This window comes from Lagopus muta, chromosome 11, assembly GCF_023343835.1.
Source record: "Lagopus muta isolate bLagMut1 chromosome 11, bLagMut1 primary, whole genome shotgun sequence".
NCBI lineage: Eukaryota > Metazoa > Chordata > Aves > Galliformes > Phasianidae > Lagopus > Lagopus muta.
This window is the reverse complement of record NC_064443.1, coordinates 16,411,734-16,429,608: the sequence shown is the minus strand read 5'-3', so window position 1 is coordinate 16,429,608 and position 17,875 is coordinate 16,411,734. Positions and strand designations below refer to the sequence as shown.

Below are 17,875 nucleotides of genomic sequence, written 5' to 3'. Positions count from 1 at the left end.
CCTACCGTAGTCTCTGGAGTAGCCGCTCACCCGGCGCAGCGCTCGTGGCCGGAGGAACAGGAGCGCGGACGCTTCGCGCGAAGCCCGATGCCGGCGAATTAATGCCAATCGTCGCCTCTCCCGGCGAGAGGTGGAGGCTGGGCTTCGCGGTGCGCGCTGCGTTACCCAAAGGTACCTCACGCTTACAGGCTCATAAAGTTCTGCTCGTGTCAGGGTTCGGTGCAGCGAGGGGCGCGTGTGGATGGACGAGAGGGAGGAGGTGAGCGGGGACGCGGGCTGTGATTCACCTCCGAGGAACGGGCGGCTGCTGCGGGCGTCCCACAGCCCGGCTGCCCGTCCCTTGGCTGCTGGATTGTATCGGGACCGGCTGCAGAACAGCGAAGGACTACGAGCATTGAGATGCTGGGACTTCGGTACGCCTTTTCATCTCTTTTCTCCTCCCTTCGTGGTTGATGTTCAGCGTCTGATCGCGGAATCGTTTGAGTTGGAAAGGACTTTTAAATGTCATCTCACCCAACTGCCCCACAGCGGACAGCAGCGGTCAGCCTGACAGCGAATGCCCGCAGGGCGCTCCCAAATACATTCTAATAGCCGGCCTCGCAAAATCCCGTGGCGCTGAGGTCACCGAGTTCCCCTCGCCGAGCTGTAGGCTGGGCTGCAGGCTGGTTCAGGCGCGGCAGCCAAGAGCACCGGCACACACTGCCGTGCACGGGGAGAACAGCTCGGGTACCGCCCTGTCAGCGGGGATGCGTAGGGTTGGGCCGGGTGATTTTTTTCCACACATCACATCTGTGATCACTCGGCACTCATCCCCGCATGGCTGATGGAGGTCAGACACCTCGCACCCTGCCGCCGCTGGTTTCATAAAGTCTCTATTCGAAACCCCTCAAGCCCACGCGCAGCGTGAGGCACAACCGCGCGCCGCTCCCGCCGTTCTCTGCGGGCGGGCGGCCCTCGGGGCGGAGCCCTTCCCGCGCATGCGCGCCGCCCGCCTCGGCCCCACATAGGCGCGGTGAGAGGCGCGCGGCTGGGGCGGGAGGGTGCGGAGCAGAACTGTGAGCGGAGGCTCGGAGCTGCCGGCTGGAGCGCTGAGCTGCGGCCTCCGCGTTTGTCTGGTGAGTAAGCGGTGGGGCGGTTTGTGGCTCCCTCTCGTGTGTTCCGGGTCTGGGGCTCTGAGATTGGGCGCAGCCCTCGTGCTGTGGGCCGGTGCGGTGTGCTCGCTGTGAGCTGCTGGCTTTCGCTGTGAGGTGTTGGTTTATGGTCAGCTCGCTGCGGGGTTTGAAGCAGAACTTACGGAAGCTGACATTCTGGGGCTGGATGTGATGTGCCTGTAATGAGTGTAACTAATTCCATGTGCTCCAAATGTTTCTGTTTTCTTGCGGTGCAGCAAGGTGATACCTTCAGGTCATCAGTGGGAATGCATTTTTTTTATTGTGCTCTTCTCATAAATGTTTTCCTCTTGACTCTGTGAGAATCAGAAATGGCCTTAGAGAGTCCTCAGACACACTTCTTAGTGCTATAAAGTAGCAGCTGCAGTAATCTTTTCCTGTTCCCCTCTTTTACAGGGTTGTATTCCTGGTGGCAGGCTTTCCTGTGCTGGGTTCATCATGATAACCCCGGATTTTGAGCTGAGCCAGGATCCAGATTTTCTTACAATAATCATCAGAGTGCCTTATGCAAGAGTGTCAGAGCTTGATTTGTTCTTTGAAGGGGAAGACTTTAAGTTTTATGTGAAGCCTTACTTTCTTAGGTGAGTAGTGAAAGCATTTCAAAGCCGTTGGACTTCATAAAAGAAACGTTGGTAGAAAATACCTTTGTTTTGGGTCCTTCTTGAATGATCCTTGTCTATTGCTCTCACACCATAGGCTGCACACAGCCTGTTTTCTGCATGGAATTATTTCTATGGATCTGGTATATTTGTTTCCAGGTGTTAAGTCACCTTAAAATTTCTAAACTTAAAAAACTGACTTTTTACTTTTATGTGAACGTTGATTTTTAGTCATGAACTGACAGCTGAATTCTTTGAATGCATTGAAGTCTTACAGGGTGTGTCTCTTCCCCATCGAGAGTCAGATACAGTGTATTTTGTGAAGGAAGAATCTGATACACTCCTGATAAATCCATGTGGCGTAGGTGCCAGGGAATGATGTTCCTAGCTTTGTCTTTTAGCAAGTTCATTGCTGTGCTATAGGAATGGAATGATCATCAGCTCAGTATGGAAAATTTGAGAGAACCTTTAGTCTGTAAGAGCTGGTGAGCCATTAACCCTTCTTATTTTCTATTTCCTGTTTTGCTGGATGTACTTCTATAAATATATTAGTAGACTCAAAGGGTTTTATGAGTTTAGTGGAAAGCTCTGAGTTGGCTGTCTCATGTCCTGTCACTATGAAATTAATGTAGAGTTTTTAAAACACAAAATCTTCCAAATGCTGCAGATAGAGCCAAGGGTGTTGTGTCTGTGCTGGCTGTGACTTTGTCATTGATTTAGAGCCACAGAGAGATTTTTACTTCATAACTTCCATTATTACTAACGGGAATCATATAGTTATTTGTGCTGCCTTTGGAATGTGCCTTACATTTTTATGTGCTGAAATATGAGGTTGCAGAATTAGTTAGGCATTCAATGAGACATCTTTTTTTTTCATCCAGACTGACACTTCCTGGAAGAGTTGTGGAAAATGGCAGAGAAAAGGCATCTTATGATACAGACAAAGGTATCATTTACTATTTTTAGTATGGTTGTCTTGAAGAATACTCTTCACTTACTTGTTCTGTGCATTTTCACTGCAAGAAAACTTTAGCAAAGTGTGTGATCCTGTAAATAAGCCTAACTTCTCCTATGCTATGTGGTATTAAAAGAAAAAGAAACTTGCTGAGGATTTGTTGTATGTAGGCTATCATTGAGCTCAAATGACATGCAACTGTCTTAATCATGAAATGGTTCAAGCCCATTGGAGGCAAGCATGCCATTGTTAAAACATGTAAAATCTTCCAAGTCTGTGAAGAAGAGTAGCAGTAAGCAGAAGTGAGATAGTCCTGAGGCATTCTCTTCTCTAAGATTTAAGAGAGAACACTTCAGCCACACTGCTGGAAAGTGTTTCTGGAATAAAGCACCTTTTGAAACAAGTGTATTCATAAACAAAAAGGCCTACAAAGCTTTTGTTTCATATTTGAAACAATAATCAGAAGGTTGAATGGCTTCCTATAGTCATCTGCTGAGGACAATCCATTGAAGTTTGTTTCTGTTGGTTGTGTGGGTGACCACAGTTCATTAAATAATCTCTTTCATGCTGTAATATCTTTGATTTTTGTGAAATTTGTTATGGAAGTTTAAAAACATGCGTGCAGATTAGTGCATAGTAAATTGCTACTTGCATGTATCTCAATTTCCATGAGCCTATTTCAATAGAGGGGAAAATGAGCATTTTTGTTTGTCTTGATTATTTTAATGTGATAATAACTATGTTCTGCCTTTACTATATAAGGGACGTTTACAGTTCAGTTACCTAAGGAGAGTCCTGGGCAGTATTTTGAAGGACTGGACATGCTGACATCTCTTTTAGCACCGAAGAAATCAAGGACAGCAAAGCCTTTAGTGGAAGAGATAGGTACGACAAAAACTTACTTATGCTATCAGTATAGGTACAAAATGAAATAGCTATAGAAATAGATCTCCCTAGTAATTAATAAAAAGTGTAATTCTGATATTGTCTAGACCAAGGTAGAAGCAGAGTTTGAATGAATCTGGAATTATTGTGGATTATTGAAAGGAATGTCTTGTAAGAGTTGATGCATGTTCTATCTGTAGGCTTAGTTATGATAACTCTTTTTCAAAATGTGTTTAACATATGCTAATCCTCTGCAGATCTTTGTACCCCTCTAGTGGCTGTATGATAAACACAATGTGAATCTTCTGCAAGATAGCACAACTGGCTCTAAGGGCAGAAGCTAATTAAAACCACACATTCTAGTGGATGACTTGATTAACATAAGTACTTCTCAGAAAATGTGACTATGTTTAATTTTGTGGGTATCTGCCTTACATCATGGATAACTTAATTATGTTCCTCTTGTGGTTCTCTTACAATAAAATCCAAATCTTGTTGAAATCACTGGAACAATTGTTTGACATTGAGCATGTATTCTCAAAGCTTTAGTTTTCCTGGTCTCTATTCTTGAAAATCTTTGAATTCTAGAGCAGGACCTGTGGCTCACTGATGTGTGCATCTGTTCTCTTAAACACTTGAGTAACCTGTGATTTTTTTTTTTTCTGTAGTTAACCAAACTCTTTTGTAATAGCAGCAGTCTAGTCCAGCAGTCCAATGTGAACATGCAGGCTTGTGCCACCCTTCAGGGTTAGGATGGAATTGGAAAATGAGGCTTGTGTGTTCAAGCAGTGACACTTTGCATGTTACAGGTGGTAAGAGTTACACTTTTGGCAAGGCTGCCCTTTGCAGAGGGGGGCAGCAAAGCTCCAACAATTTGGAATGTCTATAGTTGGAAATTCGAGTGTTGCACCAATGGAGGGAACATATTTGGCTTCCTGCATTCTTACCTTTGAATAAAGTCTGTTGGAGCTGATTTGCCTTCAGAATGCCTGGTTTACTGCATCGGGGAATTCTCAGGTTATTCTCACTTGACTAGATAAGATAAAATGGATTTGAAGTTGTGTGGTTCATGTTTTACTTCTTTTCCCTTTCTGTTTTCTTTAAGTTATAGTTAGCCAAGTGTTGCAAAAGTTTTCTTAAAAGATGAAATAAATGCTTATTTTGTTATCAGTGTTTGCCTTTCTTTAAATCATATGTATTCCTTGCATGAGTTTTCTTTCTCTGATCATGCAATGTACCCAGGTGTCCCTGCTGATTTGGAGGAGGAGGAAGAGGAAGAATTTGACTGGGAAGTAGAGCAGACCCTTCATAAAGAAGCTGCAGAAGGCCCTCTGTCACTGCAGTGCTACTATGGATTTGGGAATCTGCGCTCAGGGGTGTTCCAGCGGCTGCAGGTAGATGCATGCCTTTTTTTCCTGTCAGAAAAGTTCCAAGTACCTTCCTCTTTGGGTGGCCTTCCTGGGTCATTCTGTAGCCAGGAGGAGATTGTTAGGTAACAGTTCTTCTCCTTTGCCCAGTTCTCAGTATATTTCTTTCATGGATTAGTTGGTAGAACAGGATCTTCAAAACATCCTTACTTTGTCCCTGTATGTTCAACTGTTCATTTTCTTTGTAAACAGACAAAAGCTAATCTACAACCAGTAACATGCTAGGTAGGATGATTTTCATAGCATACAGAGCTTTTACTGAAGTAGTGGATTATTAGTGGATTATATTTCTTTTATTTTCTACTTAAATTCTTTCACCAAGTGATTTAAGAAGTAGCCATTTAAAACAAATTGTATAACTTTGTAAATCATTACTGCATGAATTGTAATCATTTAAGGCCTGAGGGCAGAATGATTGCTGTGTAGAGAAAGTATTTGTATTCTGTTAGGATATATACACTGGCTTAATACTGTGAAATTTCTGAAGTAGTCAATTTCTCATCAGCATTAGTGTACCTCTACATCCTGGTGTTCCAAAGGCACTGCAATTGCCTGTTGATTAATGTGTGGCCACTTCAGAGTGGAGAAGTCATAAGAACAATATTTGATTTTTTTTTTTAAATCTCTTTGTGGTTGTGTATTTTTGCTAAACAGTACAGTTTTTGTAGTAGTATGAAATAACCTGGCTGCCTTATAGTAAATAAACCTTCATATAATTCATAACATTTGAAGGTGCCTTAGAATTGGTGATAACTGCCTCTGCTTGAAGCCTTGATGTTTTAGCTGTACAACAGAGACTGAATTTGAAAGATATGACAGGAAAATCAAACATCCTTCCTAAACTTTTACTAAAGGAATCTTGCTCACTTGATCTGTGGCCTTATCACCTCCTTTTTGTTGCACCAAGGATGAACTTAGTGATGTTATAGATGTTAAGGATCCAGACCAAACTCCAACAGATGAACGTAGGATGAAGCGCCTGGAAGCTGAAGCTGCCAAGTTTGATCCTGATCATTACCTGTGAGTACTGATTTATTTCACCTGGTAAAAAATACTTCACTTGAAATGTATTTGCCTTCCCTATGGATGCTTGGGTTTAAAATCACTTTTGGAAATAATAACTTCACTTTTCATCTGCCTTTGTCTCCTTAGACTGGGTGATGTGGGATAGTCAAAGTGTGACATTGACACAAGGCATTCTTTCTTGTTTTGAGGTTACTCTGTTGTTTAATTAAGCTTGGAAGTCAGTTGGTACTCAAGCAGGTCTGCTGTGGACTGTGACTTCAAGGAGAATCTATGCAAGCTAGTATATACATATTTGAGACACCTAAGGAAGCCATAAAAAAGAATCAGTGTGAGGATAAACCAAATTGCAGTCTGCGTTCAGTAGTTTAGGCATCTTTTGGTATGATAAAGTATTAAGCAATGTGTTTTTCTCTATTCTCAGTATTTATACTGTAGTTTGACTTGAAGAGAAAGCTAGAATAAGAGGAGGCTTAGAACTTAAATCCTTTAATATAAATCCTTGCAGACTTAATATATTGATATTTTACTACTACTGCTTTGTGCTGGGATGTGCCTCTTCCGTAATTAACATACAACACTTTTCCACCTTGCAAAGGCATGTGTTTATTTAAAAGTCAGTCCTTATCTCTGCTTTCTTTGCTCTTTAGCCACACACCATTTCTCTCCAAAGTATACTTCTTTGAAAATGAGCAAACTTACCAATAAAGTCAAGTTTGCTGCTGGTGTGGCACTCTGAGAAATAGTCTTCTCTTTGGAAGTATATACTGTGTGTGCATTGATATATACTCACATGGAGTTACCTTTTCTATCCCAGAGCTGACTTCTTTGAAGATGAAGCTATTCAGCACATCTTGAAGTACAAACCATGGTGGGTTGATGCTCATGAGAAAATGATGGCCTTGCAGGGGGAAAGTAGTCAGAGTGACAGTCCTACATCTGGTGAGAACACTGTATATTTATCTGTTACTGAATGATAGTTGCTGTGGAGCCTTGTTATGTTCTAGGTTATCATTCTTCAAGGAAAAAAAGTATGATTTTGCTCTACAATCTTGAGTCTAGAAGAAAAGTATCCTGTTACTATCCTGCTTTTTGAGGGACATTTATATACTGAAGTATTTAGTTTGTGGTGTAGTGTGATCTCTTTGGTGTCTGTAATAAGTTTTGGAGTGAGCTGTTGTTAGAGGCCATTTTAGAGTTTCATATCTTTATGGAAGAAAGTGCCTTTCAAGAGTATGCTGTGAGCCTCATAACTTCAGAGGAGCTGCCAGGATTGGCAAGTCGTGGCATCTGAACACAAATCAGATTTGTCTTTCTGCTCACAGATGAGTCAACAAACGTTCCTGCTTCTTGTCCCACTCTCCACTTTTTTCTTTTAATCCAGACTTTAAGTGGTTGTTCCTTTCCTAGTTGTATTTTCAAAAGAATAGTAGTTTGAACTGGTATTTGTGCCCATTTATAAGTATGGTGTAGACACTTGACAGTGAGTTTGACAATCAGCTGTGGATGATTGAACTGTTATCAGCCTTTATCTCTATTTGATGAGTGTCTGTAGAATACTTCATTTCATTTACACAGTGTCACAGATGTTCATGGTACTTATATTGTACTGCTGTTTTTATGGCTCCTAGTGCTTTGTCAAGGGAAAAATGGGTTGGTTTCAGGCATAGTGGATGACCTTGTAACAGTACTGTTAACAGAGCACAGATAACCTTTCTGAACACAATGATTGCAGAGAGTATGCTAAGTTACTATGCACATTCTTTTATTCTCCTTTGCTCATTTCCTCTACAGTATGAAAACACTTTCTGAGGTAGATAATAATAATCTGGTTAGCAGAGGTGCTGTAACAGATATGATATTAGTCCACTAATAATACCTGCACTTTCACATTCCCTATGAGAGTATAACAAAGGAATTTAAGTTCCTTGTATTTTACTGTGAATGTAATCTGATCTTCATTTCTGATCTCTTCAGTCTTTGAATCCAGAAATTAATTATATCTGCCATAATCATGTAGTTTAGGAAGTGTTGGACAATGGTACTAGAGGCTTGAAAACAGAACAGCAAGGAGTTCTTTTGTTTGTTTTTAATCCATTCACTCCTTTAAGTGAAATATTCATCATGTTTGTCTGTGCCAAGGGATTTAAGAAAATGAAGAGCTGCTGGATGGTTTTATTGATAAAGACTATTCCTTTTATTCCAAATCAAAGTTCTGAAGAAAAACACGTGTACAGATTTTGGACTTCTGGGGCAGCAGCAACAATAGAGAAAGTGCACAAAAGCCTGGCAAGCCTACTGATGAAGGTTAGACAGAAACTGGGGCTATGCAGAGGGTTACTTTTTCTCTAAATGATTTGTTAAAACCAACTTCTTTCCGTGATAAAGTCGACTAAAAAACTTTGTGTGACCTTCATGTTGCAGAGCCTTGTGTGGTTTTGGAGATCTTGAGTAAATTTAACAGGAGCGACCATCTGTCTTTGGGTTGCAAAATAACAATCTCCATAAGCCCTCCCATGCCCCTAAACTTAGACCTCAGTTCTGATAACATTGTTTGAATGGTAGCAGCAGACTGGCAAGCAGCAAGTAAGGACCTGAAACCATTGGTGGTTCTTAAACCCGAATGAGTTGTGGTGAGAGAAATCGCCATCAGAGGGAGTACAGGTTCCACTCGAAGTGCCCTTATGTGGAGATAAAGGCAAGAGGGGGCCCAGCCTGTTTGTTCTGGGATCTGATGAAGAATAGGGTGGGTTCCAGGTGTTCTTGTTTTTACGCTTTATTGCTGGAGCAATCTTGCATTATATCCCTTAGAACTGGGGAGAAATCTGAGTGTATTAAGCCAAGGTTGTTACATGCCTGAAAGGGTAAGGAGGCTGTTGCTGGTGGTAGTGTGTGCTTGGAGTAAGAAGCCTTTGAACACTAGAGCTCAGCTATGAAGTGCGAAACAGGAGCTGCATACTGCAGTGTGTTGTAAGATGTGTTATTGAAGTGACATGTAGTGATTCTTTGAGCCTGTTTAATTACTCACCTGCTAAGTGTCAGGTCAAACTTATTTCTGTAATAACCAGAGGACTACTGCATCTGATTATGTTTATATCTGTCGTAAGGATGTGGAGGAGGAAAAAACAAAGCCTTCATGCGGTAAGGAGTGCCTAGGTTTAGTCTTTGTCTTTAGTCTTTAGGCTGCTCTTGGTGCTGCCTTTGCAGTATCCCCACAGCAGAAGAGCTCTAGAGGTCTCAAGTATCTGCCTCCTTCAAGTTCTGTGAAAATGGCCCCACAAACAGCAGAACAAGTACCTTCATTAAATCTTCCCTGCCATCTTCTAGATATTGCAGAATTCTTGAAGGACAGAGATGTTATCAGTGTGTCAGCACTGCAGGAAGTTGGTGACCTTTCATACCTAATCAGGAAGTGAACTGTTGGAACACAAGGGACAAATCAATAGGAAAATCTGCTTTCTTTGTTCTGTTACTCACAGGTTTAAGTTTACAATGATTTAAGGCAGCATCCAACACTGGGATGTGTTGGATTGCTTGTCCTAAATGAAGTCCCTTAGCATCTTTCTAGTCAGAGCAGTGATGCCTATTTTCTTTTCATATCTTGGCAAGAGCTTGAGGAAGAAACATGTTTGCTACTGATTAAAATCAAAAACTGACTTGATTCCTGGTTTATGTACTTCCTACTGGCTAATCTTCCCCTATACCTGGTGCTGCCAGTTTCTGACCAGCAGAAAAGTACTCATGTAAGATCTTAGTACTGTGGCACAGCATTTTAGTTTAAAGTTGCTGAGCTCTAAATGTTAAGTTTCCTTTGAGCAAGTTATGGAATGTAGCACTTGGCCTGACAGGCCCCATGAGCAAGGCTGTGCTTCTGCTGGACGGCTGGACAAGCTGATTTTCAGATGTCCTTTCTGACCTAAAGTTTCTGTGGTTCTAGGAGGCTGAGCACTCAGTTGGCTCCTTCTAGGGAGCATGTTTCATCTGAGTGCCCCTAACATTTAGAGTGGTGAGTTTCACAGCAGTCTTGAGCTGCATGTGTTACATTGGACTGATTGCTGAATACCCCAAACCTTATCTAGAATTTAGGTGATGTGATCTTTATAAAATTTCACCCTACTGTAACAAAACACCCTGTGAGTGTCAGACCTGCTCACCTTGCTTAGAGATTAGGTTGTACTTCACTGACAGTTGGGTTCTGTCAGTGAGGAATGGCTTACACAAAATAAGAAAACAAAGTACATCGTGAGTAAGGGTGATCTTGGTAGTATTGTCTAATGGTAAGTTTATGATATTAATTTGTATGATTCCTTTATACATCCATGAATGAACATGCAGTTATGCTGTTGCAGGAAGATGTGTGGTTTAGGCACCAACAAATGTACAAATTATTTTAAAATCAAACTTAAGAAAATCTGCAGACTTAAGATTTCAGATGCTGCTTTTCACATTATTGCTTTAATTGTTGTGGAGGTGTTGTTAGATAAAGCATTGGTAATTCCAGTGTACAAAATACAGGCTTAACATAGCAGTGCAGTAATTATGATTTTACTTGTTATGATAATCTCCTGCTATGCACTTTTATTTTTGAAATGTGAAAACAAAGTAGGTGGTGATTTTGACATGTTAATAATTAGTTCCAGGCCTGGATAATTTATTTCTCAATCTTTGAGGAATGGATAGATCTTTGTTTGTAAACTTGAATTATTTTCCCTGGAGATTTATTTTAAGAACACCTGGTGCTTTGCAGTAAGCTAACGAACATCTTGTCACGTTTACCTTTGGGAGTTGTCTGATTTTACATCTTTGCTCTTGTCTAGTAGACTTGTTTTCAGCTGTTATGGTCCAGTTGTATACATTGCAGTGCTTCAGAGTTTGTGTTCAAAGGGGAAAAAGCTCTTTCATGAGAGGGATTTCATTAAATTCACTAAACTGAGTTTCTGTGTTTTCTACTTAAGTGTGGTTCACATGTATGTATTCCTCTGGAATAGAGATTTTAGGAAATCTAAGATTTTTGTAATGGAGTGCAAGTTATGGCCTGAAACAGTGATTGAGCACCTGGTGGGAAGGCAGGGCCAACCCAGGGGAGCTCAGCTGCATGCAATGTACCTGAGTGATGGAAGGGATGGAGCCAGGATGCCCCCCTTCCCAGACCTCATTTAAGGGTTGGCAGTGGAGGCAAGGGGATTTTGCTGGAGGTCCCTGTGTGCCTGAGGCCTTCTGAAGGTAAGCAGATGCTTTCCTTTATTTCTGTGCCCTCGGCTGTTGTGTTTAAGTAAATCCTCACTTGCTGCAGCCTTGGACCTTGCTGCTCTGCTGTCGTTGCTGTGCTTTCCATTGTGTTGCAGATTTGATAGTAAAACATTTAAACATGTCTTTGCTCTCAGCACTGGGCTGTTTCTTAACTGATGATTGTTATCACACGGGTTGATTTTGATGAGCATCTATGAGACTAACTTCCACCTGAAAGACACTGATTAAGAGCAGTGCTATGTGGGTTCTCAGTGGCTTATCCAATTCTGAACATAATGGTATGATATGTGGAGAAGAACAGTAGTTGCATTCCTGGTATGTGTACATCTTGACTGTTAACTGCAGAAAGCAGTTTGAGTTGAACTGGAGCCATGAGAGCCCTGGGTAAGTGCTCTGCATTCACCAGAAGTCCTGTTGTCTGCGATAGGTGCTCCTGCTAAGGAGGAGTTACTTGGTTCCTCTGTAAGAAACTGCTCTACTGTTGTGAAGCTCTGTGCAGTGCAGCAAGCTGTGTAGAGGCAGGGCATTCACAGCTGTGTTTCTCCACTACAGAAACACTACAAAAACCACTTAAGGTCTGGTTTTACGGAGATCACGGGCAGCAAAGAGCTGTTGAAGAGAGTCATTGAAAGTGATCTTAAGCTTTGTGACTGTGGGTAGCAGCCTTTGCTTACAGACTTCTGGCTAGTTTTTATTTAGGATTTCTTTTTCCTCTTTAGCTTTGGTTTCACCTCATTTTGTTCCCCTTCAGGGTGAAAGCACTGTTTGCATTTTAGTGATGAATGGTGTGCTTGCCCAAGAAGGGGTTTCCAGTGGAAAGCTTGCTGTGATTGAAGATAGTTTTTTATTCCCAGTTGCACCTCTTTCTACCTATCAGGCCCCGATGTGATGCTTCCTTATGCCCCTCTGCAGCCACTTACAAAGTGGGTTTATGCAATGTTCTTCTGATTTTTTTTTTTCAGATATGCTCCAACATTGCACATATAGCTGTATGGAGAGCTTTAATACAGAGTTGACTTGCTGAGCAGTCAGCAATCAGCATGCTTGAAGAACCTACCAAGAAATTCTCTGGTACAATGCAGATTTATGCTCTGTATTGGTGATTTAGGGGATGATACTGAACTGCGTTGCATTAATGAAAAAACTCAGAATTAGCATAGCTTTGCTAAATTGCCATTTTGTATTTGATTGTAGCAAATGGAAGAGATCAGCTTTCTTTAGATGACATAAAAGTGGGAAGTTTTTTGTGGGAGCCTGTAAATAAATGGAAGCTGGCTTGACTCCAGGGAAATGTTCAGCTCGTAAAGAAGTTTCTGCAGGAATTTAAATCAAGTATTTCATGGCTATGAAGCTGATAGAAACAATAAGAAAGTTCATAAAGGAGAAACGCTCGAAACTGTTTTTCCTAATTTGTAATTTGATGCTTTGAGATGAGGTGTGCACATATGTATGTGCCTTTGGCATCAGAGGGGTTTGTTTCAAAAGTCATAAAAGGAGGAGCCTCAGACAGCTCCTGGGATAGAGGCAACCTTGCATCCCTGAGAGCATGGGTTGTGTGCAGTGGTTTGAGGACAAACACCTCTAAGCACATTTGTGTTGTGCTCCCTATCCTAAGGATGATGAGCAAGGGATGGAAGCAGCAGCTTGGCTGTCTGGTTTAGCTAGGTACAGCAGGGGTAGGTTCTGGTGTTGCTGGTGCTTGCTCATGTGAAGGAGTGGGACTTTGCAGTGCAGCAGAGTATCTGCTGACATGCTGTATCATGGTGCTTTGTCACTTTGTGGCTGACCAAGATGGGCCTGCTACATCTCTGAGACTCAGGAGATCAGAGCTTACTGACTGTAATGCCTGTGCTCTGTGCTGCCCTGGATGGAGACCTCTTAGCTCAGGCTTCTGGCTGCTTTAATTTTCTGAATGACTACTTGATTTACTTCAGGTTTGTGTGGAGATGGCTTTTAGTCAGTTATCTACTTAATCTCTGCTGTTATTTTAAGGTAATTCTGCCATCCGCTCTGAAGTGCTTGGAGTACTCTTTAGGAGCTTTACCCTTCAGTGTTCTCTCTCAGCTCTTCATGCCCATACCACAGCTCCCTGGAGAACTACTGTGATGCATTATCACTGCATGACAGCTGTGGTAGTGGTGGTGTTTTCCTCCTTCTGAAACACAAAGAAGGTACTGGGTGAGACGGTTCGTTGGTTTGGCTCAGTGCAGCTGTTTTGAACTGAAAGGGGTATGCTGAACATAAACCAGATGTGATGGTCGCTGGCACTGTAAACCACAGCTCTTTGGAAGGAGCTGCTGTTTGTACTGACATCAGTAGGCACAGGATTTTGATTTTTTTTTTTTTTTTTTTGCTCTCCTTTAGATGTCAGAAAGATTTAAGCAAACAGTGTAAATGAAGCTCCTAAGTCTCAAGGCAAAATTAATGAGGTTTAAGAATACAAAGAACTGTATATTTCTTTTTCATCCCTCTGTTTCTGTAGTTCTTAGTCCTCTGAAATAACAAATGCATTTGTTCTTGCTCTCCTGTCTTTCTCGTACACTGTGGACTTGAAGTAGTTTCCTGAGGTCTCAGTTGTGTATTTGTCTCTGCAAGACATTCGTGCACCCATGTAAATCCTTGGTGCTTTCAGAGAGCTTTGTGGTTGCTGGTGTTACACACAGTGCTTGGCAGGCTGGAACTTCACTTTGAAAAGACTATTACAGAATTTAATAATGAAAGTAAGAACGATTTAGACTCTTTTGAGTGATAAATGACTTGTGATTAGTAATGCTGCTGCTTAAAGAGACTATCAAAGTAGTATGATCACCTTTTAAAATGAAAGTGTCAGCTTTAAATTCATAATCAATTATCCTTTTACTTTTTGTAGTGATCTTCTCTGAGGAAGAGAGAGAACAGCTGAGGAAGTTCACAAATAAGTCCTATCTTCTGGATAGAAGAAGTCGTCATCATGTGTATCTTGGTTTAATTGATATCCTTCTGGCATATTGCTATGAAATCTGTGTCAATGAAGGAGACAAAAATGTAAGTAATATAAAAAAATAGAATGCACAATACTGCAAATGAGTGAGGAACTCATACCAATCTTGATGCTTTTTGCAAGAGCTGTGTATGATATGTGTGGAAAACACATTGTCTTTCTTTGGCTTCTATTTAACAGGAGAACCAAGACATTGAGGCCACACAAATCTTCACTAGAGCCAGGATTATGGATCTAGGCTTCCTGGCTCTTAGCTTTAATCATCCCACCAGACCACGCTACCACAGAGATATTATGAATCTGTCACCCTTTAAGAATAATGACACTTTGTTTACTGCTGGCTTTAGGATCCTCTCTGAAAGCCAGAAGTCTTGAGCTGTTTTTACAAAGCAAGGCATTTTAGCTTGAGCTGTTTTGATGTATTGGACAGATTTAAGCTTCTGCGCTTGCTAAAAAGGGACAGAATTCCCCTAAAATGCTGCACCAATCAAAGAATAGTTGTGTTTTAAAGGCTTTGTGCATGAGCTAGATATTCCCAATATAGAAACCTTTTCACTTAACATCTGCATTGCAATACAATTTTTAATAGTGTCCTGTGACCATTTCAGTGCACGCAATATAATTACTCCTTTACATTCACAAAGGTTCTTAAATTGCTGCCAGAACTTTATCTTAAGTAATTTGCCAGTGGTCTTGAATATGGAATTAGATAATACTTATGTTATGCTCTCTGCTTAAATCAGGTTGAATCATCTTGGAATGTCAGGAAACTGAGTGCAACATTGTGCTGGCTGGAGGTAAGTTTAAAAAATATATTTTGTGCCTTGTATTTGGTGTGTCTTTTGTTTTTTGGCCATGTGTGCATCTCTCTACTTAAGGCAAGAAAATGAGCCTTGTAGCTCCTTGATCAGAAGTTGTAGATCTCTTCCCTTTTAGCTGGCTAAAGCAGTGCTGCGTGTTAAGATGGAGAAGGTGTAAAAAGCAGGGGTTGTGATTTCTTTTGTCCTACAAGGCCTGCTCTCTTGGCAGGCCACAGTTAAGCAGTTTATTGGCCACTTCTGAGAGTTTTGCTGCTGCATTTTTCTTCAACCTTCTTAGTTCATTGGTCTGTGCTTCTAGCTTGCTCCTCTTGGCTGCAAATGAGGTGGCTTCTGGCATCTCTGTTCCACTGCTTGGCTTCAGGTTGTGCTGGAGAGCAGCTGGGAAGCCCAGAAGCATCTGCAAACCCAGTGATAGGAAATGTTCTTACAGGGCATAACTTGGCCAGCAGGCCATTACTTCTCATGTGGGCAGCAAGCTATAAGGGCCTGTTCGTCCCTCATCCCTGATATTACCAAGCCAGGTTCTCAGTTTGCAGGAGCAAATGTGAGATTTCTGCCAGGGCATTTGGGTTCAGTCCCACAATCATTTCTAGGAGTGGGAGATGTAACATCTGGTAATAAGAATGCGCTCTGCTGACTGCTGATGTAACAGTGTTCATTTGTGTAGCTGTGTTCTGCAGTCAGAGTACACTTGAAGTGCAGCCATTCCCCGAACTCCTGGATTTCCTCAGTTCTGTGTCCTAGCACAGAGGATGAGTGCACACAGATCTCCTTCAGTAATGTAGCAGTTCTTGGCACAGCCTGTGCCAACAGTATACTTCACACCCAGCAAATGCAGTCTCCTGGCACCAAGCTGTTAATATCTATATCTGTTCCACTAACCATGTAGAGGCGGGTGTTTGCATCAATCTGTAAACAAGATTGCCTCAGCTATGGGCTGTTGGAACTGACTGCCATACACATACACACCTTAGGCTCTAAATATTAAATAACAAAATAGAAATGATTGAAGTCCTTATTGGTGATCTGTTAAAATGAAAATTGGGTTGAGGTATGTAGTGATAGAATGCAAAAAAGTGCTCACTGACAACAAGGCATTTTTATTTTAATAAATGGTGAGCTCAAGATGCAATAAGTATTTTTATTTGAGCTCGTAAATGGAGTATTTTGTCTTTTGAAAATGAAAAGAAACCACTGCCTTAAGAGTGTGTAATAACTCACTAATTTGTCTGGTCTGAGTAAATTAGGAATCTTCCTCACTTGTAGAGGAGGGCAGTGAGCTGCTTTCCCTGGGCAGATGTTTATCCTGTCTTAAATATCTGTAATCTTCATGAGGCAGATTCTTGTATCGTTTTTAGGGATCTTATATGTACACATGTATTTTGTTAATATCATGTGGTTTTAATTTTTCTATATTCTTAAAAGGCTTTTTATAGCTTCCCTTTATATACATAGTAATGTGAGGCAGATGTAATTTATTGCTTTAATTTAAAGAATGGCAAAGGCTTAGGTTAGATGTTTAATGTTCCCTCAATTCTATTTTTAATACAAAACCACCAAAATGTATAGAACTTCTGTTATCTTGCCATGCAAGCTAAATGTATCTTACTCCTATTTTTAGTATGTTGATTTTCAAAGTACAGATTTCAGATGCATAATGCCTAAAACTGTGCTTTTTTTGTTTATTCTGCTATGACTTTTTATCTAAAGAAAAAGTAGTTCTCTGTGTTGAAAGATACACAAACTAATTGAGATTTTTCCACTAACAGTGTTTCACTAGCATTCATGATGTCCTGGTATCTTTTGGGAGAAGGGTGGTGTGCTATCCACTGTACAGACACTTTGGATTGGTGACGCGTGCCTTCAATGATGCAGTCATGATACTGCAGCTGGGTAAGTTTGTGTTCTTTAAAAAAAAAAATCTTTGTAACTTTTGGGCCACTTTTCTCCAGAACTTGATGGCCTGAACGTTTTCTGTTTTTGGGGTTTGGGAGATAATAAAATTGGTGTACTTACCAGGAAAGAGCCTGTGAAGCCACTTGTTTACTGTGCAGTGGATGCAGTTGTGGTCTGAGTTCATTCCAGAGAGTTGAAGTGTTATGAATATCAAGGTTTTAGGGCTAGGCTGGATGGGACTTGGAGAAACCTTGTCTAGAGGAGGTGTTCCTGCCTACAGCAGGGGGCTGGAACTAGATGGTCTTAGAAGTCCCTTCCAAACCAAACCATTCTATGATCTCAACCTTGGGAAAAGCTCTGATCAGAGCTAGTATCTTAATTAGATGTAGTCCAGCTGTGTTTTGTGAAGCTTTAGGAGAAAGGTCTTCAATGAAAACTAGAGTGTCTGTGTTAAGCAGGAAGGAGCTGAGTTTGGCTAGAACTGCAACTCCTCCAATGACAGACCTATTAAGGCCCATGAATATCATCTAAAATCCTGATTTATGAAGGAAGACTTGTTGAGACTTAGTGTCATAGTCACTAATTTACATTGTTACATGGCAGATGAGTAAATGTAGTGGATGTTGTAAATGATTCAGGCTGGCAGCTTGACAGCTAGAACCAAAAAGTTTAGCAAAATCTTAATTCCACATATAATTTCTTCTTAAAAGAGCGTACTTCACTGTAGTCAAAATAGTTGAGTTTGACAAGCCTGGCTTGACAAGCATTGAAGGTGATAGAATCTCAAGTTCATCACTTATACTTGGGATTCTTTCTTTTGCATTCTATCCTAACTTTCCATCAGTTGTTTCTGTTCCAGACCAGTGTTAC

The 17,875-nt window shown here is 41.2% G+C and overlaps 1 protein-coding gene across 1 annotated transcript in view; it reads left to right on the top strand.

Annotated features, from left to right (window-relative positions):
* Positions 1–973: 973 nt before the first annotated feature.
* Positions 974–17,875, top strand: part of SHQ1 (SHQ1, H/ACA ribonucleoprotein assembly factor) — a 37,163-nt gene continuing 20,261 nt past the window's right edge. The window contains exons 1-10 of the mRNA XM_048957806.1: positions 974–1,115; positions 1,566–1,750; positions 2,650–2,714; positions 3,486–3,608; positions 4,851–5,002; positions 5,943–6,055; positions 6,876–7,000; positions 14,178–14,332; positions 15,032–15,085; positions 16,879–17,002. Coding sequence (XP_048813763.1) covers positions 1,608–1,750; positions 2,650–2,714; positions 3,486–3,608; positions 4,851–5,002; positions 5,943–6,055; positions 6,876–7,000; positions 14,178–14,332; positions 15,032–15,085; positions 16,879–17,002 — 1,054 coding nt within the window. The 5' untranslated portion in view covers positions 974–1,115; positions 1,566–1,607. The remainder of the gene's footprint in view (positions 1,116–1,565; positions 1,751–2,649; positions 2,715–3,485; positions 3,609–4,850; positions 5,003–5,942; positions 6,056–6,875; positions 7,001–14,177; positions 14,333–15,031; positions 15,086–16,878; positions 17,003–17,875) is intronic.